Raw genomic sequence first — 23272 nt, 5'->3', positions numbered from 1 at the left:
AAAAGGTGATTTTGACAGCAGTAGTTCTGTTCCTCCTCTAAGGTTTTTGGCTTATGAGAGCAGTTCTTCTTCTGGACACCCATCACATGCAACACTGTTTGCCAGCAGAGGAGTTATGTGTGAAGGAGTCACACAAATCAGACATAGTGCTAGAGAGAGAGTCATTGCTTGCTGTTTCCATTTTAGTAGCAGATCAGAAACAGTATGACACCTGGAGACCAGAGGCAGTTTTTTAGATCCCATTGTGACACACTGTTTTTGAAAAGGGAAAAAATGAGTTATCGTGGTCATAGCATAGGTGTTTGAACATTAACCATGTCAGGCATGTTTACTTTGGATGGAGTGTATGTTCCCACTGAAAAGCAAATTGGGAATCTGCAGGGTAGTGGAAAGGGAACAGACCATGGTCTCAGGGCATTAGTAGAGTGTCTTACAGATTGAACTTGTTGTTTCTGTGCATTTCCCCTTAAAAACATTGTAGATTCTTGAAAGAAAAGGCCATTTAATTGTACAGATCAGCAAAAGTCATTATCCCAGGGCATTTGACATAATTGTCCTTCCTTCTGCTGTAGGATAGATATTTCTTGCTAGGGTAGCAGATGTGCAAAATTTAGGGAAGATTATGCTGAAGCATGTAGAATGTGCTTTTCAGACATTCTCACTTTGCAGCACCTGTGTTCTTCACTGGTTTGTGTCAATTCAGAGCCTCTGCCATTTTGGTATTTAGAGGTGATGGGGGCAGAGAGGGGAGGCAGATGAGGTCACTAAACACCTTAGGGTTTACTGAAAAAAAAAAGAAAGCTGCTCAGACTAAAGGAAGGAGAATGCATTTCAGCTTTGCATCATTATGTGTCATCCTTGTCACAGACTAAGGGTCATATTTAGCATTTGGAGTGGCTGCAAGATACGTCACCAGATGACTGGAAGATGCTGGAAAGCACCCATTCTTTCTGCTGCTCTGCACTATTGTTAGCCCAGTTTAGAAGTGTCCAGTATAGATGGGATTACTGTGTGGTGCTGTGTTGTGGTCATTTCCCTGTTGTCTTTGCTATGATACTGGTATTCAGGTGCCTTCCTAGTATCACTGGTTGGCAAACATAATTTTCAGGAGTTGTGGATAGTAAGCTTGAATTTGTTATTTCCCTTTGTTACATTTGTTATGTTCGACAGAAGTAAAATAGTACCCTTTTTTTTCTTTCAATAGGTGATACCTTCACTTTGAAACTTTTTGACCAGTAGAAGGGATTTTTTTTCTGCTTATAAATACAGACCATAGTGGAGTCAGCAGTAATACAATGCCTAATGTATTATGCTGCTGAGATCCCTTTGACCTTGTAGTGTCCTAGCTGTCTGCAAAAACACTACCATGCCTTCTTGACTCTTCCTTTACTTTCTTGATCACTGTATTGTGATTTCAAAATTTGATGCCATGATCTTGCAGCTGTTGTGCTGCATAGGTGATCAGTTAAAAAAAATTAGATGTTATAATTGAAAATTTCATAGCCTGGTTTAAAAAAATTGAGACATTTTCTTCTTGAAAGAAAGCTCTGTAACAGTATTTATATTATAGTGTCATGTGTTGTCAGAATTTCATTTTCACCAAAAAAAGCCTCATTTTAGTCAACTGATCATGTGAAAGCTGCTGTGGCTGTGGCCATTTCACTGTGAGAGTGCTTAGAGGTTGAAACAGGTTATCCAGAGAGCTTCTGGAGGCTCTGTGCGTGGGGAGGCTCAGAACTTGGCTGGATGGTGCATAAGCAACATGATCCAGCTGGGAAGCTGGCTCTGGTTTGAGTGAAGTTTGAGACAGCTGATCTCCAAAGATCCTTTCCAAACTAGACTGTTCTGTGAATCTCTGAAATTTCCACTTGCTTGCTTTGACATTAAGTCAACATAATTACATTTGTAGTTTCTGCCAACCTCAATACTGATAAGCATTTGCAAGCCTATGAAAGAAATCTTAATACTTGATGGTGGATTTTTATTTTTTTTAACAAAGGATTAGCTGTGTGGGGATTGACAGGTGGTGGAGGGGATTGATAGTTCAGGTGGCAGCAGCCTGCACAAGGCTGAGCAGAAAGAAGGCAGCATTAGCTGCTTTGCCTGTCTGTGCCAGGAGTAAACATGGTGGCTGCATTCGCTCTCAGGTCTTGGTGGATCTGCACTGTCCATCAGTCCATCCTCCAGCTCTTTGCTTTTCTCTTTTTCATCACTACTTTCTAAGGATGATTTTCTCCTGCTGCACCCATGGCTGCTTCTTTGCCAGTTTTAGTTGCTGGCTGCCTCTTGGTCCTGACAACCTCCTTCCATTGCTTCCTGGTGCTTTCTCCTGGCTTCTCCCAGAGCCAGCAAACATCTGTTCAAAAGTGAGGAGTACAGTTAAATACTGGATTGTAACAGCTAGCAAAGGGAGAAGTTTTGTGTCCTTCATCTGTGAATAACTAATCCATCACCATCATCACCATCATCATAATCATCATCATCATCATCTGGTTTTCTCCAGTTCATTGCAGTTAAGATGAGAGAAAAGGAATCACATTTGCATGTGTCTCTTGTTAGAGTTTCTGGACTGTCTTGTCTCTCTTGGACTGACCTGATTTCCACTGCACCAGTTAGATTTTGTCCCAAGAAGCAGCTCGAAGTGGTCTTCTGCCTGTATAGTAGTTTTCTTAGTTACTAAATCTCTTTTAAGCTGGGCTAAGTAAATACTACATGAGCTTTGAACAATCTTCCCTTGATTTAGGATAAAATTTAGGCTTCATAGACTTTTTAAATGCTGGACTGATACAAGTGTGCAATGAACAAAGCACTCCACAGTGTGGTGGCTGTGGCTTTGTAATTTTCAGTTCCTATCAAAACAACCTGTTTTTGCTCAGAGTTGTGTAAAAAGGAGTTGCTTGTGAAGCAAGAAGAGGTGGGCATTTCAGCTTCTCTCTGCTGCTTTGGGTTCACTGTACTTGGGAAAATGGTAGAGGAGTTCTGAGCATCTCATTATAAAAGGACATAGATAAATCTGAAAGGATAGAGGGAAGGGTGACAAAAGTGATGTATTGCTTGTAGAAAAGGAGACTAAGGGTGGATATAAACAGTCTATAAATATTTGAGAGGTAATAATATGGAGGAGGGGGAGGGATTATTTACCGTGCTTGAGACAGCATAACAAGGAGCAACGGCTTGAAACTAAAAAAGGCAAAATTAAATTAGACACTAGACACTTTTTTTTTCATAACTAGTAGTGCAATTAGCAATGGAGTGACCTGCATAAGGACAAGGGGGTAAGTGAAGCATAATCAGAAGAGGTGTTTAAGAGTGTGTTAGATTATGATCTCAAGTGATTAATAAGGGGGTAAACTCTGATCAATGTGCAGGTTAAAGTAGATGACAGAAATCTGCAGCTTTGTCATCTCTTGTATGATTTACTGCCTCTAGCCATTGTTTGACTGTGTTAAATAAATCAAAATGTTATAGGGTTCTGCATCTCTGATTAGATGTTTCCAGTTAATTCTCCAGTTCTCTTGCAAAGCTTGCACTTTTCCTGCTCCTCTTTTCAAGCAATATTCATTATTGCAGCTTTGCATGCATGCATGTGTGTAGGAGCTTGTGTTTTAACTCAGCTAATGTTTGAAGTGCTGTACATGTTCATTCAGGTGCTGACTGTGGTCAAGAGACTGCTCTTTCAGTTGCATTGGTGAAACAAAGTAGAACTAGCAGCAGTCCTCAAAGTGTCTGAATTAAGTTTATTTTTCTTGTCAGGCTTTCAGTCCTGTGTGATGTTTCACTGGAAGTGTAAAAGCAAATAGAATTGTGAACAGATTTGGAAAAACCTCAGAGAAGATTGCTTTTCTTTTTCTGTGCAAGTGGTATTTTGAACCTTGTCTAGGGCTGTCTTCACCAGAGGCAGGGGGTGGGGAGAGGTTTCTGCGGTGTGCCAGGGAGGCAATGGTGCCAGGGACCAGTCATGACCTACCCCCACTCCCTTCCTTTGAGATACAAAGGCTGCTCAGCCCTGAGATAGAGGCAAAGCACAGAAAGCTCAGCAGTTACTTCTATCCTTCTCTCACATTTCGCAAGAGATTTTTTTTCTCCAAGACGATTTTGAGGTTTCTTAGGTTTGGGGTTTTTTTTTTTCATTTTCAAAAATACTTCACCATAGGGCTTTATGTGTTTTCAGCATCTTATTGTCCCAAGTTTTTTTCACATCACATGAGGTTTCCAGACATAGATCTGTGGTTACAGCCAAGATAGCTGCCCAGCGGTGTTTGCTGTGTGATGGACAGAGACTTAGCCATGTACAGAGTCAAAGCACTACATTCTCTTCCCAACTAAAGGTAACAGGGCTAGTTCAGCACATCTGATTGTTCTTTGTGCCTTGGAAGCTCTTCCTCTGTAACACGGGCGTTTGCATATGTGCATTCAGATTTAGAGAGTTATCTGTGCCAGATTGTGCTTTCCATTTGTTATTATGAGCGCTGAGATAAGGAATGGAGCAGGAGCAGAAAGTGTACTAAGAATTTCTAAGAATTTACTATCCGTGGGCACGTTATTCACTATCTGCAGCTAACCTCTTGTTCCTTTCTGTGTCCTTGAAACAGTTGTTATAACTTCTCTGAATGTGTGGGGCTCTTTGTTTTAAAGAAGAGATATGAGTGAGGAGTGAAGGAGTACTGCATGCTTCCCTAACTGAGCACTGATTTGATTTCTTGCTTCTCCTTTTGTTTCACATGCTTTCTTGTACCTTGAAGACTGCTTTCATTTGCTTAATTTATCAAATAACTTCCTATTTGAGCCTGTTCAACCATTTTTCATTTACAGTAGATTTGTCACGTAATAACATGGGAACTAAAATGCTTCTTCTTGCATTTCTTTTTTTTTGTAGGAATGCTTTTTTTTTTGTAGGAATGCTTTTTCATATGCCTCTTCTCATTCCACTGTTTTATTGAACTTTACTAATCTTTCTGCTGAGTCTGAATACCTGTTAGTCTTATTCAGGATTGTGAAGGACTCCTTTACTTAAATAACAAACACTGCTCTGCACATCTGTCCTGTGTTTTCTTGAAGGCCTTGCAGAGTCAGTTAAATGCTGAGCTTGACTTTCTTTGCAGCTAGATTGGATGTCTGTTTTTGTTTTTAATTCCTGTCTCCAGTCTTTATTCATAATATTTTATTGCTTACAGAATAAGCCACTGTTTGGTTATTTGGGGACAACTGAACCTCAGCAGATGCTAAGCCACTGTAGTTCCAGTAGTTGTGCATTTCTGTCAGTTATGAAATGCACTGAAATTATGAAATTGGTTCATTAGTGATCAGTTTGCATTTGCATTGAAACCGATTTTGTGAGTGCAAATGTTACACTCATGCAACACTGGCAATCATATATAAGAGTTATGCATATCTATGTGATTCCTCCTTTCTCACTCAGGCCTGCTGGATGTCTGCAGTGTTTTTTCCACTATTCCTTTTAGTTTTTGCATCACATATTAGGTAGAGTTAAAAAGCCCTCCTGTTATTCCTGGTTGGTATGTTGTAGGAACTTTTAGGTTTCTGCCATCATAATAGCTTACAACCAAGCATGGGCTCCAGCCAATCCTAACCATGGTCCTATTCCTTTTATTATTTTTACTGTGAGCCATAGTGATTTTATCCTAGTCATATTTCCTCCAAGGTCTTCTATCTCAGACACTTGTGAAGCTTTCCCTCCCTTCTAATGTTTTCTTTGATCTCTCATTAATGACTTACACCCCTTTAGATTTAATCCGCACTGAGTTTCTTTCTCCTCCTCTGAATTTGCTTCTTTGCCCCTGCAGGTGTTTGGGCTGTTTTCCATCACTGTCCAGAAATCTGTTTTTATTTCAGAATTTTTAAATTCTTCCTCTGTTTTTTAAAAGTTGTGTTTTTACTTTTGTCTCCATTACTTACTCTGGTAGCATGTTGGATTTGGTAGCATGAACGCAAATATTTAACTGTTTGTAAGTTTCCTTCTCAAATTGGGTATCTCAAGGTGAAAAATAACACGTGTACATAGATATGCACACACAGTAGTCATACTCCCGTCTTATATACTGAGGGTTGAAAATGGTCCTTGTTTCTCATGCTCTTAATTTTCTGAAGCACTGATTTTATTGGTCCTGATCCTGTTAGCTGTCATACATAATAACTTCAGATGTGTAAATAATCCTGTTGTCTCAGTGTGGACAAACATATGCTGGAGCATTAAAATAGTACCTGTCACCTTCACGGAGTTGAAACCATACTCAAAAATTTTGAATGTGTTTTCTTTACCAAAGCCATTCATACTTTTTTCTGCTAAAGATTTGACTACAATCACAATAGCTGTGTTATAATGACCAAAAGTGCAAGAAAAGAATGAACAGACATTACCCCACAGCTCACATGAAAAGATCAACTACTCTGCTGTAGTCAGTGACAGACATTGAAAGTTGAATTTGATGCCGTAGATGTCTTATTGAAGGCCTGGAGCTTAAATTAATTGTAGAAATAAAATACTATCTTCTGTAGGTTTTATTTCTACTGCCATATTAGGAGGATTGTTGTTGCTGTTGCACAGTAAATGTTTGCAGCAGATCATTTTTATTGAGTGTACAGTAAATGTGAACAAAATGTGCCTTCTCCAGTTCTACTGAAATCAGAGGTGTTTCACCTTCTGTTATGTGGATCTGGACTGGAGCTCTGTCTGGGACTGCGAAACTTACTCTGCCAGACTGCAGTCTTCTGGATGAAATTGCTCTCTCCTTGTTTTTGGTTTGTGTGTGTGTGGTTTTTTTTTTGTACAAATCACATTTTCTTTTAAAAAATACAGGTTTGTGTGAAGCTTAAAATTAAGCAAAAATCTTGAAAGGATTTTTGAATTGTGTTAGAAACACGCACACAGAGTTAACAATAATTTCACCCATTATGGAATAAGAACATATGGAAGATAGGAAGAAATGCTCTATAGTTTTTTTCTGGTCCTTGCTTTGAAAAGAGACAAGTAATATTATAGCTGTAGATGGAGATGGTGACATTCCAGTTCCAGGGGAGAAATGCAGCTGTTAAATGATGTTCAGACAATGTGAATTAACAGAAGTTTATGGTTAAAGATTCTGTCAAGTTGGTAATCTTTTATCATTACAAAATTGTTTCATGAAGTGACATACTGATGCACTCACACATCCTGTAAGGCATTTGATTTTTGTATCCCCTGGCATGTTGATTAGGAGTGTGAGCTGACAGGAAATCAGTATTGTGTGTGTTACATGGTTTTAAAGAATACGATCCTATTTGTTTGTATGTCTGAGTGGGGAATTTCAACCCAGTAGTGTTTCTGGAGGCATCTCAGAGGGACTTGCTCTTTGCTGTAATCATCCCATTGATGCCTTGGAAGGAAATCTGGCATCATCACAGGTTGTGTTGGTAGGTGATGGAAAGGTGCCTGTACTGGCAGGCAGTGCAGAAGACTAAAGTGAGGCTTGGTTAGGTAATCGGTCACACGCAAGCAAAAGCCATTTTAACCTGTACCAGAACTGAAAAATGGAGGAGTCCATCCCAAAGAAACATTGTCGCTGCACAGCTGGTGATCCTGAGGGGTCTCAGCTGAGTGTTAGTGGTTCCTGGTGAAAGAGGATGAGCAAAAACTGGCGCAGTCTTTCTAGGCAGGTGTGTGTGTTCGGGGAAGCTGGTGAGATGGTCGTGGAACTAGTGCTGGTGGGACTCCTTCCCTGAGAGCGTGGTACATACCAGAAAGTGGGCTCAAAATGAATACTGGAAGGGAGGGTATCACTGAGCTAAAACCAGTGGAAGGTTAGGAGAGGTGACAAGGGAAGTACATCTCTTTCCCTGTTCATACTGATCCCTAGGTTTCTCTTAGTAGCTAGTGGTGGGGGTGTAACCACAGTCTGGACCCACACACCTGAACTTGAACTTTGAAGAACTCAGGTAGGAGACAAAGGACCAGAGAACATGTACTGGAGTGAAAGTCAGCAGCTTGTGATCCCTTTAGATAACCTTTATTAGATCTCCAGTATGATTGTTCTGGTTGTTTATGCCTTTGTCAGACTATGCCAGCTCCAGTTAAAGTTTTCTGTGTTATTTCATGTTTGGTGTTGTGAACAGCAACAGCACTGGGGAGGCAAAGTCCTGTGAATTCACCATAAGGCTCAAGAAGATCTATAGGAGATAACCTTTGTTCTGAGGTCTCCCAACTTTCCCTGAAATGTATTGTCCCTGTTGCATAACATTTATCCTAGAGTGCCTCTTTCTGGCAAGTTTTGTTCTTGTTAAAATCTGCTGTCCCACTTACAGCTGGTTTAGCCTTTCAGAAGTAGAACTAGGTAAATGCCATTTTGCTCGAAGACCAGGTTATTCATAGAGGGAGAGAAGAAAATCATACTGATTCCTTTCAGGTGAGATTGAGTTCTTCCAGTCAAGTATCCCTTGAGGAGCATGCCCTGTACCCACAGACATTGGTGCCATTCTGCCAGCTTCTCACCGAAAATGCTGGCTGAGCTCAACAGTCCAGCAGCTCACCTAGCAAGGAATTTTTCATGGCACCCATACAGCCCCTAGTTGTCAGACCCACTGCAGGAAAGCTGCAGTGACTGGTTGTTTTGTCTGGCAGTGGTGGGAGGAGGTGAAAAGCATGGTAGAAGCTGGCAAGTTATAAGGTATAGCTGTGATAAAGAGCTGGAATAGATTGGTCCCTTTACACTTCAGTTCAAAGGAAAAGGCCAGAGGCCCACAAGAGGGTTAGAATCGTTGGACCACACACTTTGTGGGTTTGTTTGTCTGTTTCAAATGTGTCATCCTGCTTTGAGAAGAACTACTTGTGTTTCTAGTTAGGGTTGGAGAGGTACTGTGGTGTCAGTAAGGTGTTTCGGCAATGCTAAATATTCCTAACCTGGAGACAGAGCTGCTGTTAGCCCTCATGTCTGGTATGGCTGGTACTTGATATTTTTCCATTTCTGTCCCTAAGAAGTGTTAGAGCACAGCTCTGTACCCAGGGCTGTCTGGGAAGGTAATCTGAACAAAAAGGAAAAAGAGCCACCAGATTCCAGGCTTAACAAAGGGCCATAACGTTGGCAATTGATGGAGGGAGGAAGAGACAGTTTTCTGAAAACCTGGTCAAAACAAATGTAAGTGCTGCAGATGTGGCTTTCCACAGGAGAATGAGAGTAAAGGAGCCCTGTACATCTCAGAAACCAGGTTCTAGGACAAGGGTACAAGCACAATCTCTCCTCCTGCTCTGTGGACCCTGCTTGTTTCCTGTGTTTGCTGCCTCATCTTGGTTGCAGAGTGGTCTCCACCTCCCCACTGCCTGAGAGGCAGCGCAGAGTGAATGGCCAGAGATCTGCAGGCTGAAGAGAAACACAGAGAAGGATTTTATCTTCACAGCAGTGACTTGAGTAGCTACCTCTTAGCCTTTGAATTCAGGGTTGCATTTAGGAGTCCAGGGTCTCCTGGTTCAGTCTGCTTTTAAGGCAGAAGGCTTTCACTAACAGTTTGAAAGGCGTGATTCTGCATACCTTGTGCTACAGCAATTCGTACTTCACTTGTAGTCCAGAGTAAATACCTAATCCCTGATGTTTCATTTTATTTGCCATGATGTTAGAAAAGTATCTCAGATGTTCTTGTTCCTGGGAAGTTCGTTTATTTAACTACGCAGTTCAAAAACACCAAAACATCTTTTTTGTACAGTTTCCCAAGTCATAATTTCTTCGATACATCTGTGCAGACAGGGATGTGAGTTGAGAGTTTTATACATAGAAGCGACTAAAAGAGAGGTTTTAAGACAAAGCACCCTCTGGAGTGTATTGATAAACAGGGGACTAAGGAGAAGACAAAAGTCAGGATGACAGAGCATTATCTCCTGCTTGCTTGAGTGCCCTGCTTCTCTGTCATCTCCAGTTCTAGTCACCTTAGGAAGAAGAGAGGGGCGTCATATGTGGACTTGTAGTGCAGTGAAGCTGTTAAATGAAGCAGATGGTGCTGGGATGCTGAGCACTGCCTGGTCCTTTTCTGGGAGCTTAGAGAGTAATGAAGACAAAATGCTGGTTCTTGGCACATTCACACCAGTGTCCATAAAAGACAGTCCCTGTGAATGTCATATTCGACCAAATTTGGCTCTAAGGAACCTATACTGCATTAACCAAAGCTGTGAATGAGTGGTGGGGTGGTTTGTGTTCTGCATAATGAAGGTGCAGTAAATGGACTTGGTGTGAAAGAGCAGGGATCAGCCGGTGAAAACAAGCTGTGAAAACAAAACGAAATAGACTCTGTGGAGGAAGAGGAGAAAGAGAAATGGTGGCATTGGAGAGGAGACCAGCTGGGATCTTCTTCAGAGCTTGATGTTCAGATTTAGCTGCTTGTTGCTGTCATGCTCCTTAAATTCCCACTGAGAGACCCCAGCCTTTCCCATTCCCTTCCTTCTGTAACTGAAGGGGTTTCCTTTCCTTTTCTTACTTTGTCTAAAGCAGGTAGGGGGAATAGGGAAGGTGTTCATGTGTAGTATTTTGTACAGTATCACTATGCAAGGTACAAATAATAAATCATACACTACATGCCTAGACAATTTACTGCCGGCTTTTGTATGTGCTGTGACAAGTGCTCAAAAGGTCAAAAAAGCTTCCTTAACAAATTTGATAAGATAATGCAGTGAGCTGTAACATCATGAAGTCCTGGGGGCCATAGACCAGAATAGAAGAAATAATTATGCATGGTAATGGGTAATTACAGATAATGGCCTTTTTTTGGGGTGGCAGAAAATTACACAACCCCACAGCCTTGCCTGAAATGAACATTGTCTAGCACATTAACTTTATATCAAGCTAAAAGTTCTGTGCTGGAACCAAAGATAATCCACAACTTCTAATGGGAAGAGAACAGAAATACTCCTCTCAAAGACAGAGCAAGCGTGTGGGTTTTCTTCCTTGGGAGGCAGCGTTTCTCAGCAGAAGGTAATAGTGCCAGCTTTCTTTGACATCTGAAATAGCTCTGTCATGATTGTCTGGTGGGAGAAACACATTGTACCAGAGTTTCTGATTATGATGTTAGGGAGTGATTTCACACTGGCCTTGTTCAAGGCTACTGTCCAACCTCAAAGGCAGATACGAATTGGAGTAAACTAATGCATTGCAAGACTTAATATTGCTAAACCAGCTAATAGGAGTTTGTCAATCCTTTATGTACTGAGCAAGGAGAAATTGTCAGGTACAGATACAAGATTATTTTGAGAGGCAGCTGTTTCCTGACTGAATAATTTTTTGTGTGTGTTTTAATGGTATAGCTGTCCCTGCTGCAGAAGATGTGTTGCAGGAAGTATTAAAACTGGTGAAAACAGTCACTCTAAATTGAAAACAACAGGAAATGTAAATTTACCAGTAGCTGAGCCTTGCTTACTGGACAGTGCTTATCTGCTCCTTGAGTCACTGTGTTACTTGAGTAGTCACAGTTCTGTATTTTCAACAGCAGAGCTGTGTATATGCCTAGTCTCTGTAAGCATTAAAAAAAATTAAAAACTCTTAACCATTTGTTTATGTAAGAACACTTGCCAATACATGAGGACAGTGAAATTCTCTTAATTGCCACAATGCATATACAAATCCTTTTTCTGAAATGCACAATCAGATGGAGACTAATCTGGTCTAACGCCACACGACTAAATTGAACCACGCTACAGCGTGCTCCCAGACATTGAAATGTGGTTCTCCTGTCCTGATTTATAGAACAGTTCCTAGTGTGCATCTGTCACAAATCAGCTGACTAATAACCTCCCCCAGATTTCTGTGTGGTACAGTAACCACTCCCAGTAGGCACTTTGGTGCCACCACCCTGTGTTACATGCTAAGTTTAATAGTATGGACTCTATGTCATTTGACCTCATATCAGAGACTTACCCAGACATACTTAAATTACTGTTGCTAGCATATAATAATACGTAAAACTGGCCCTTAACAGTACCAGTAGGAATAGAAAATACTCCATAATTTATGCAGCCTTCAAATTTCAGTGTTTGCACTTCTCAGTATATATCCTTAGAACCACATTTGCGTCTGTGAGAAAGAGATGATGTTGGAAATTCCTGTAAATTACCTGGCCTTTCTTCTTTCTCCTCGCAAATGATCTATATACTGGCTTCTGCGTTGATTTTGCCATGCATATCTGCAATTTGTGTAAATCGCCATAGCTTTATTGAAGTAAATGGTGTGAGACTGGTTTACATTACCTAAGGACTGGACCAGTGTTTTTCACCATGCTCTGCTAAGCGAAGGCAGGAGCCCATCATAGGTTACTGAATGTAAAAGACATATATGTGTAACTGACCCCTAGTACTCACCTTCTTTAAAAGAAAATACCAGCCACCCTGAAATGAATTACTGGTTAACTACTATTAATATGCCATAGAGCTGGAGAGTAGTCTACAACACTGAAAGATCAATACCAATATTTATTGTGCATCATATTGATCTTCTATGAAAGAGTGGGCCATATTTCACACTGTGTACATAGTGCAAAAAAAGTAGCATTGGTTCTCTACAGGAATTAGTAAAGACGTAGAAAAGAATTTAGAGATCCAAGGGCACAGCTGTGTGATGAGGTACTGTTGTCTTCACTGCAAGAAGTGTTGCTCATGGATGGAGAGCCTGTGATGGTCCTACGTAGTAGACTTGCTGTTCCAAAATCTGGGTAAGAATTTAAATGCCTTTCTTCTTTGGTTACTATTATTCTAGTTCCTGTACCTCGTTACAGGCTCAGTCCCATTTTTGATCACATCGTGTTTGCAACTTCCAAAATGTTATGAATAAGGTATGGTAATTGGCTCATGCAAATGAGGAAGAGTTGTTGAGTATGGTGGGGAGAATTTTTGTTGGGGCTTACAGTTCTTTTGACATGTACTTCTGTTGTTCCAGTATAGTTTTGAATGCTTTTCCATTCTCCCTTCAATCCTCCCCTCTCTTTTAGTTGTTCCTGCCTGGCAGCTCTGGCTCATAGGGCTGTAAAACATATAGGGGAAGGAGTTTATTTGCCCCTTATCAGAGGTGGCAGGGAGTTGGGGACACTTGTTGCTGGAGGCCTGGCAGGGTAACATGGCACCAGCAATCAGGATACAAGAAGGGCTCCACCAATGAAAGGCAGGGAAGGACTGATTGATGGGCCTTGGGAGGAGCCAAGTATCTATATATGGGCAAAGCTGCAGACTGTGGGAGGGGCCAGAAGGACAAGTAAGGACTGCTCATGAATATTAATGAGGGTGATACAGTCTCGGTATAAAAGGTGGAGATGCCATTTTGTGTTTGGAGCCTCTGGTGGAGTCTCATGAAGCTCCCAGTGCTGTTTCCCACCTTTGCTTTGTAATTTTAGTGGCTTTTAATTAAATTAAATTTACGTATTCCCACCCAGGTTTTGAGTAATTTGTAACAAAAATACTAAAATTTGTGTATGTAACAGCAACAGAAAGGCCCAGGAGCCCTTCCTACTTTTTCCGTCTGGAGAGTGAAGGCAGTCAAGGCATAAACCCATCTCCTGCAGCAGGTCTCATATTTTAAAGTGCAGGTGGAGGGGCAGAGTGGGAGCTTCACAGTGCAGCAGGGGTTGCCTTCTTGAGAGCTTAATTCCTTAGTTGCAAAAAATTGCACCGTGAAATGCAGGTGTTGTAATGCTGCAGGCACTCAGGCAGGGGAGGACCCTCTTCTTGCCAGCAGAACCATTCGACTGTGTTGAATTACATTTGGAAGAAAGAAAGAAATCAGCTGAAAGTTGCTTTCTTAACCTTGGTGTTCTTTCCTTGCTGGCAGAAAACAGTCACAGGCCGACACCTCCCTTGAGGAGAATGCTTAGCTGTTTCAGCTGCTGGAGGCATGGCTGTAGGAAAGTTCAGCCAGTAGGTAGGAGTCTACCCTTACAGGTATGGGCCAAGGACCCGCCAGAGGAGCTCCAGCTAGGTAATTGCAGATGTTGGTTCCTGTAGAGCTGTCCTTCCACATTTAGAAGTGTGGTGTCTTGTGGGATTTAGGGAAAATTACCTCTTCTAACTGTATTTCCTGTGCTGTCACAGGAGTCCTAGTTCTACAAGGAACAGGGTATGTCTTTCCCTTCATTTGAACTTTTCCCTTTCCCTTTGCTCCTATTTTTGATAGTAATCTGCTGGGGCACATCTCTGTGGTGTGGCCCTGCAGCTCAGAACTCTTGTGTGCCAGAGGTGTAACAAGGACCATGGATTTCATAACTCTGGGTTCATAAGAGAAAAATGTCCCAGGTTGCTGATGCTTGGGGATTTGTGCATATGGGTGGCTGAATGAGCCAGCTTTGCAGACCAGCTTTGGAGACAGCAGCTTATAGTAGTGTAAAGACTATTGGAGCATGGAGACAGCAAATAAAAAGGAGAGGGACAGTTCTGGTGGGTTTGTAACAGCTGAACTCTGAACCACTGGTGGGTGTTGTGCAGCTACATGAAGGAAGGTGCGTGACAGGTCAAACCTTTTGCACCACTGGTGCCAGATGATGGTAGCCCAAACAACAGATAGGAGATAGAAAGAGAAAAGAAGGATCAAAAAGGGTTTTGTTTTTTCCTCCCTCTTAATGCAGCGGAATACTGCCACTGCTGCTTTTCAGGAGGGAGCTGTAGCACTAACAGTCACCAGAATGTCACAGAGGCATCAGGAATGCTTGTGTGATTTGTTGGGTAGCTATGGATAGGTTTCTGTTCCAGTCTAGCCCATCTTGTCCCATTTTAGGAAGTGTAGCATGTAAGACCTTTCCAAAAGTTGCAACAAAACCTGTTACTTTCTGCCCCTCTTCCTTTTAGCTGCCGGCACCCTGGGTGGCTGATCTCTCCTGTGTATTAGGGAATCAGAATCACAGAATCATTTAGATTGGAAAAGACTTGTTATGACCATTGGGTCTAGCCTTTGAACCATCACTATCTTGTCAGCTTGACCGTAGCATTAAGTGCCACATCCAGTCATTCCTTGAAACCCTCCAGGAATGGTGATGCTACCACCTCCCTGGGCAGCCCATTCCAATGCTTAACAACCCTTTCGGTAAAGTTCATTCTGATGTCCAGCCTGAACCTTCACTGGCACAACTTGAGTCTCCTGTCATTCTGCCACTTTGTACCTGGGAGAGGAGTCCAATTCCCACCTGGCTACAGCCTCCTTTCAAGCAGTTGTAGAGAGCAGCGAGGTCCCCCTGAGCCTCCTTTCCTCCAGGCTAAACAACCCCAGCTTCCCCAGTCACTCCTCACAGGACTTGTGTTCCAGACCTTTCCCTGCTCCACTGTCTTTCTCTGGTCTCCCTCCAGCACCTCAATGTCATTCTTGGAGTGAGGGGCCCAGAACAGAACACAGGATTTGAGGTGTGCCCTCACCAGTGTGCAGCACAGGGGGACAATCCCTGCCCTGCTCCTGCTGGCCACACCATTGCTGCTACAGCCCAGGATGCCATTGGCCTTCTTGGCCACCTGGGCACTGCTGGCTCCTGTTCAGTCACTGTCACCAGCACCCCCAGGCCCTTTTCCTGTGGGCAGCTTTCCAGCCACTCTGCCCCAGCCTGTGGCCCTGCCTGGGGTTGTTGTGAGCCAAGGGCAGGAACTGGACTTGGTCTTGTTGAACCTCCCACCATTGGCCCCAGCCCATGATCCAGCCTGTGCAGATCCCTCTGCAGAGCCTTCCTGCCCTCCAGCAGATCAACACTCCCGCCTGACTTAGTGCTGTCTGTGGACTGACTGAGAATGATCTTGATCCCCTCAGGTCATGTAGGTGTAAAAAGATCTCATCTTCCTGGCCACTGATATTTTTAATGGGGAGTAGTAGCCATTCTAATGATGCACTGTAAATTGAAAGACAGTGCAGGGATTTCAGAAGAAATCACACATTTGTGCAGCATAATTGTGCAGCCTTGTGAGGAGTTTAGCAGGTGACTGCATTGCATGTCTCTGTCATGTGAAATCTGTGTGCTAGCAAGGAATGTGTTGGAGGATTTTGCTATTGACTTCTATTTTGCAACATTTAAAGCAGAGCAATTGGAATGCAGCTTTATTTGAGAGGTAAATTTAGGGAGGGGAGTCAGGCTTGTGCTCTGCCTGTGATCTAAGTTCTGATTTTATCAGATGCAGAGAAAAGGATCTGAGAGTCTTGCCCAGAAACAGAATAGTAACAATTAAAAAAAAAATTATAAAAATGAGAGTGCAAAAACTCCGAGAAGTCTTCTGTGGCATGGCAGGCACTTCTGTTTTGTGTGCAAATTTGAGAAATACTCCAGATAAGCAAGGCCGTCTGACTTGGTTCTGCAGAAAATTCAGGTGCAGGAGGCATAAAACAATCTTTACTAATAGTTCATTGATGTCAACAGAATGTCAGCAAGAACTGAATGGGGGCACCGTGTAATTTAGTGACCTGGAAGGAGATGATCCATGATTGCAGAAAGCTTTCATTATAGCTGAAGAAATGAAATTGCATTGTAAATGGCAATAATTGGTAAAACTGATGATTTGATCTAGTATGCAGCTAATACACAGGACCGTGGACATTGTTATCATGACTCTGAGAGGCTGGTATGCCACCATATTCCTTCTACAGGTAAGTAACCAGGATACAGGTACACCAAGAGAAAGATCCAGAACAAACTAGGCCTGCCTGTCTCTTAGGGCTGTTATTTCCTATGTGCCTGTTGCTCATGCTGCCTCATGTCCATACCAATAGCTCTTGGGAGCTCATCCAAATGCTTTAAGCCACATTGTTTTTTTCTCCACAAAACAGCTGGACAGCATTATGGGGAGAAGAGAACCTCCTTACAGAGAACTGGTGCAAGGCAGGGTCACAGACATGCCAAACTAGAGCCGGAGCTGCATATATAGAGGGATTTGGGTGTTTGATTTTTTTTCCCTTTTAAGTGTGTATATAAGATTTTTGCATTTTTTTATTGTGTCTGGCTTAGCAATGTAACTGATGCCAGGTAGGGGAGAGAGCTTGGGTGTGCAATAGTACCAGAAAGCACCTTCTGTTTTTCATGCTTGCAAATGTTGCAAGGCCCTGGTTGACAGTGGTGTGGGGAAATCATGGCTTCTCATTGAGAAGCATCCCGGTCTTAGGGAATGAATTGCCTGTGGGGAGTGCAGCCAGCTAAGCCCTGGTCTGGAGGCACTCCAGAGTGGATGCAGCAAGTCACGAGTAATACCTTTCTCCTCCTCCTCTTTTGCTAGTGTTGGGGGATCTTGTTCTGCCCTCTGATTTTGTAGGTACAGGAGATAAATTTGAGTATGAAGACTCAGCAAGGATTGAGGACCTTACTGCTCACAGGTGGCATTTCTGGGAGACCTTGGCTCTTCCTGTGGTACTTTTCCCACTGCAGCTTTTCTTGTCTTGTGTCTGTTTGCCTTTGCTGTAGAGGCATGTTCAGAAGGTGTCCTCTCACCTTCAGGACACTGGCTGGGAGGAGTCATTCTGTAGCTAGATCCTTTCTGCTTCTAGAGAGTTACAAGAGACTTGGCACACTGTTACAGGTTAAAAAGTAGTAGGGGACTGCAGAATCAGGTGATGTAAATCATGATCCTCATCAGTTGATACTAGCTGAGGATTCAGAGCACTGTCTTAACCTGCAGTTGGTTTTGTGTGCTGTTTTGCAGTCTGTGATGGGTGTAGGTGGCAGTCTTGGACTCTGAATAGTTGTTGGTCCATTTGAGTTTCCACCAAACACTCGGCCGTGTTCAGCTTTCAGCTCCTACCTCTTATTATTTACCACTCTCTGTCCCGCCTTTGGGGAGGAGTAGTAGCTCATTAGAAGGTGAAAGATAATGTCTTTTTTTTTCTTTTCCAGAGGGACAGATGCTCATTCAGGACATCCCTTCCATCCCCAGCAGAGGGCCCTTGGAGAGCACCTCTGAGTTGGTCATGGACTCCGGCTACTACAGCAGTTTTTACCAGCCGTCCCTGTATCCTTGTTACAACAACCTGTACAATTACTCGCAGTACCAGATGGCAATGGCCAGTGAGCCTTCTTCAGGTGAGATGGGGGGTACGATTGTCGGCTCGGCAATGAAGAACAGCCTTCGAAGTCTCCCAGCGACATACATGCCAAGCCAGTCAGGAAAACAGTGGCAGGTATGGTCTCCTCTTTGCTGGTTTTGTGGCAGTGCAAAACCAGAATCACATTCCTGGGTGACATTAGGACCCATTTTAAGAAAGTTAGAGGAAATGGGTGGTTGCAGTGCAACACAACAGAAGCAATTACGTAGTTGGACAGTGATAATGGTGTGGATAAATTGCCACAAGCACAAAGGGCACTAACTTGATTTTATCTTCTGTATTATGTGACAGTAGATGCTGAATTGCTATCCAGAAAAAGTCCAACTCAACTGCCCCACATAGCATCCTGAGAGCCTCAGGTGTAATTTCTGGGAGGGTTTGCCCTTCAGAAGCATGGGGATTTTTCTATGTTTCACATCTGAGGTACCGAGGTGACCTAGGAGACCATGCTGTTGTGCAGCGGTTTGATTGCAGTCATTTAAATGTGATGTTGTGTATTGCTGGTTGTGTGTTCTGGCAATGGCAGCTCCAGAGCTTGTGATTTTTATTTGTGTAGTTCAGGTTATGGGCAGTACCTGAGAGGTGCAAGCTCTTTGTACTTCATTAGGATATAAAGCAAGTCAAGCCCTCTCATGCTAGGACTTGATAATTGTAGCCTCCAATTCAGTACCAGTCAGAAACTGGAAAAAGGAGAAATCTAGCAATGTGGGGAATTGTTGTCAAAGTGGGAACATGTCATTGACTCTGGGACTGTTTGGTTTTGGACTGCAGAGGTGCTTTTCCTGTCTGAGACTGAACTGGTAAGGCTGTACCCTCCGAGTCTGAGTATGCCTGTGTCCCTTGTGTAAGGACAGGAGAGGGCAGACCTCTTCTGCAGGGCATCACAAGAGGTCAGGCTGCTTCTGCAAAGGCTGTGTTGTGAAACCACTCAACAGTGAAATGTCCACCAAAACCTCCTTGTTTAAGTGAACAGATAGGTCATCCTGTTTGCTGACACAGAGTTTCTCTAGCCAGGTCTCTCTGGCACCAGCTCCAAATTTTTTTAATTTTCTGATACCGAGGAGCTGAAACTAATGCCAGGGTGATTACAATTACTGTAGCATTTATCACTGTTCCATGTCCCTTTTCCTGACGGGAGTATAGCTGTGTGGGATAAAGAGCTCTCTGTCTTCCTTCTGCTGTGCAAGCCCATGGCTTGAGAGCTTTCTTCTCCCAGTGTGTTGATACATGAAGATACACCTTTCCCGGTGGTCACATCATCTCCAGCTGATGAATGCAATCACCAGGCCAAGGGGAAAAGTAGTCAAGGTGACTTACAGAATTTTGTGCATGGTAATGGGGTGAGGTGCCGAGTGCTTTTTCAACTCTTTCATTTTGGTTGATTTGGTTAACCTAGTATAGCAGAATATTCCAGATAGAAGGTTACTTCTCAAGAATCTGCAGCACTTGGCTTGCTCTGATGCATGGGGGACACCATCACAACACAAATGAAGGGTGGCAACATTTGCCTTGTGAAAATAATGTTCTTTAAGGCTGCTAGTCCCACACTTTACCTAGCACATAGTGTTTGAGGAAGAGCATACATGAGTACGTTAAAACATGTTAAACCTTGGAATGATGTGGTGTCCTTGTGGTTCTTCTGTCATGTGCTGTAGTTTATATAAAAAGTCTTGGCTTAGAGGGTCTGTGTCTCACTTGTGAGATCACCCCTGTGGAACCTTTGACACACCTTAAATAAATAAAAACAGCTGCATGGTTTCTATAAGTTTTCTTTTCAGGCCCTGCAGAAACTAACTTCTGCTAAAGTGCCATTCAAATTAGTGAGATCTTGAAGAGTTAAGTAACAAAAAAACAACATGATTGTTGTCAAAAAGGGCGGTTTTCCTTCCACCAGCAGGCTCAAAGCTGTGGACGTCTCTTTTGGGATATATCACATGATACAATTCACCTTTATGTGGATTTCGTTATCTTCCACATCTAAGATGTTAATTTCTCCAGAGGAGACCTTTTGTCCCTCAGTGCTGTTTTGGTTAGATGTCTGAGCAGAGAGAATAAAGGTGCTGCTTTTTGCCTGCAGAATTGATGTCTCCCCAGCTTCTAAATGTTCTAAAATGTCCACTTCTCTGCAGCAGGGCAGGGTATAGTTCAAGGTCAATGTTAAATAACTTACAAGCTGCTTCTCAGACTGATGTGCAAGTAGGTTTGTTATTGCTGGAAGAGTTCTGAGTCATAGGGTTTGCATACTCTTACAAGAGCGTAATGTGGCACAAATAATCATAAAAAGTTGTAGTGAGAAGCTAGGAAACATTTGATGACAGTGACTACAGTGATGCTGAGGTTGTAAAACCCTGTGTCGTACTGAAGATGGTTTGTTATAAGGGGTACAAGGTCTCAGTTGCTGCACTTGGTTAAACATTGATTCCTCTCATGTGGGTTACCAGCAAGGGAAGATCACAGAAATAGCGTTAAATGGAGGATGGATAACTAATGAGCTTTTCTGTCAAGCCCTGTAGGGAATTAAAGGAGAGTTTCATTGAAAGCATGATCTTCAAAGAAGAATCAGACCTTGCTTGCACTTGCAGGCGTTTTTGCTGGCAAACCTGCATGCTTGTCCTCCTCAGAGGAAACACGTAGCTGTTACCTACACGGGAACTTCTGTTGGGCTGCCTGTACTGACTGAATTTATTTTTTACATGTACAGGCTTTCTTAAATCAGACTCCAACAGGAGTGCATCTTCTTATCTGATTCGTGTTGGTATAACTGTTTCGATCAAAGTTTTTGATCTTTGTTTCTTTGCCAGAATCATAGCTGGGCAGTGCCTGCTGTAACCAAATTGGGGCAGCTTGCTAAGGTGTGAGGTCACAGGAGGGTTTCTTTGGTGGCAGAAGTCACCAGTGTGCTCACTGGAAGGCATTCCAGTTTCAGCTGGGTAGACAAGACACCTGGCTTTTCCAGGCTCACTTGGTGAAGGCTCACAGATCCTACATTAACTTTAACCACACAGGGAGAATTCTATGTTTAAGGTGAGCTAACTTCTGGATGCAGACAAGGCCTTGAGCAACCCAGCTGTCTGCTGTTTCAGAATTTAGGGAGCAAGGGAGAGAATAGCCAGGGAGGAAACATGTGAGTGTGTGTGGGATGAGATGAGGATTAATGCATCATTGAGCATTGGCAAATAAACTGAATCACTGAATCTTTAATGTAGATTAATGTCAGATTTCATTAGTCTTTGTTCTTTGCAGAGGCTGGCATGCTCGAGTGGATTCATAAAGGTGCAAATATTTTATGTATTTCTCTGTAGGTTTTCCTCATCTCTACACAGTCACACCAGAAGCTGTATCCATCATGATTTGATAAGCGTAATGAAGATTATTGTTTTGCTTGAGACTCCTTTGGTCATTTATATTCTGCTGCTCCTGCAGCTCAAAGGCAGATAATCAGATATGTCTGGTGTTGCACCTGAGGAAGAGACAAGCCTAGGTTGGTAGGAAATGTAGCAGATTTGTTGGTTACTGTACCTCTCCATTCTCTTCAGTCCTGTGTGAGCATCTGGAATCTCCCTTGAAGCTCTTGTAACTGCTCATTACAATGGGAATTTGTGTGCATTCCATCCAATTAACAGAAAAATCAGTTTGCCAGCATAGGTGGGTTGGTGTACTTGGAAGTTGGTGCTTCTGAAACTGGTCTCAGTGCAGTAGGAGAACATGGGGTGACTGCAGTCTTTCCTGTCACAGCAAAAGTAAAACCGTGATGAACACAGCTGAATCTAATCAGACTTGATTTTCTAAGCTCACAAATTGCTGGCATGTGATCCACAGCACAAGTCTAGTCTGGACTCGTTGTGAGTCAACATCATCCCCCAAAAATGTTGAAACTTCTGGTTCATACAGCTAAGCCATTAAAAAATCATCAAGATGCAGAATGTGCCCCCACACCTGGGGACCACTGGCTGCTTTTTCTTTGGTATTCTGGTAACTTCAGGGATCCTGCTCCTGGGAAATGTTAAGGCTGGTGTGGAGGTTTTGGACACATTTCAGAATTTCATTCTCTTCTCTTCTCTTCTCTTCTCTTCTCTTCTCTTCTCTTCTCTTCTCTTCTCTTCTCTTCTCTTCTCTTCTCTTCTCTTCTCTTCTCTTCTCTTCTCTTCTCTTCTCTTCTCTTCTCTTCTCTTCTCTTCTCGCTTGGCAAACCAGTATTCTGACTTTCAGAACCTCAACTTTTTTTGTTCTTTCCTTAGACCACTTTAAAGCAAAAATAAATACTTGTGAGAAACTGGGAAATTTTTACTTATTTTCTAATGTGGGGCTTACATTTACCATCTAGAAACGAAATATTTAGTATTGCTGATGGAGGAAGCTTTTTAAAGGATTTCTTAGAAGTACTGAGCTTGAAGAGATTCTCTTTTACTGAATCCAGAAGTATGTGGCTGTGATAGGACAGCTAGGAGTTTGAAGAATAGCCACTTGCTAGTAAAGAAAGATGGCTCTTTCCATCTTCTGCCACCTGCTTCTGCTTCCTGGCCCAGTTTTTCCTCCAAAAAGCCTGTGATTCTTGCAGAAATTGCAGTCTTACTCTCCAGAAGTCTGTATAAAATGTGTGCATGTGTGTGTAAATATATACACATTGTGCAAGTCACCCAAGACAGTCCCAATTTTATGTGTAAGCAGTGAATTATATACTGTATTCATAACATACCCTTCACACTACAGATTTATGCTAAAAGTATCCTAATGTTTCTGACAGCTCATGTGTGACATGAATGCAATCCATATTTCTTGGAGGAGCTAATCTAAGTGGTTTATTTTCCAATACTGCTGATAGGGCTATATCTCTAGGTGTCACTGCAGTTGAGATTCTGATGGTAACATATTGTTTATGGGTCACTGCCTTTGTCTAAAAGAATAGGTTGGAACAGAATAGCAAAGGTTAATTAAGTTTGTCTATCAAGGGGGGACAGATATAGATGTGTCTTGTATTTTCTGTGCTAGAATCAAAGTAAGTCAAGGCAGGGTATCATAGACTCATTTTTTCCTTGTGCTGGAAAACATGCTTAGCTGGTTTTAGGAATGAAACACCTTGGGCAGCATGAGTGCAACAGTAGTTGTGAGGGGTCAGCACATGGGCAGTAACACTGCAGAGTGGGAGAGTTGCAGGAAACCTGGTTTGTAACTGCAGAAACTGAGGCAGGGAAGTATTAAATAACTTGCCACAGTCACACGGCTCACAGGTGACAGAGGGGAGATTACTGTTGCCTGAA

General features: G+C 42.6%; 1 protein-coding gene across 2 annotated transcripts in view; it reads left to right on the top strand.

The window, feature by feature from the left end:
* The window catches only part of DMRT1 (doublesex and mab-3 related transcription factor 1), a 58031-nt gene that overhangs the window by 5743 nt on the left and 29016 nt on the right, over window positions 1–23272 (top strand). For both annotated transcript variants that reach the window (XM_066182260.1, XM_066182261.1), the window contains exon 3: window positions 17806–18089. In XM_066182260.1, coding sequence (XP_066038357.1) covers window positions 17806–18089 — 284 coding nt within the window. The remainder of the gene's footprint in view (window positions 1–17805; window positions 18090–23272) is intronic.

Source organism: Chamaea fasciata, unplaced genomic scaffold (assembly GCF_029207755.1).
Source record: "Chamaea fasciata isolate MVZ Bird 193981 ecotype frontalis unplaced genomic scaffold, bChaFas1.0.hap1 SCAF_4, whole genome shotgun sequence".
Lineage (NCBI taxonomy): Eukaryota > Metazoa > Chordata > Aves > Passeriformes > Sylviidae > Chamaea > Chamaea fasciata.
The sequence above is the reverse complement of the archived record's forward strand: the minus strand, read 5'-3'. Positions and strand labels throughout refer to the sequence as shown.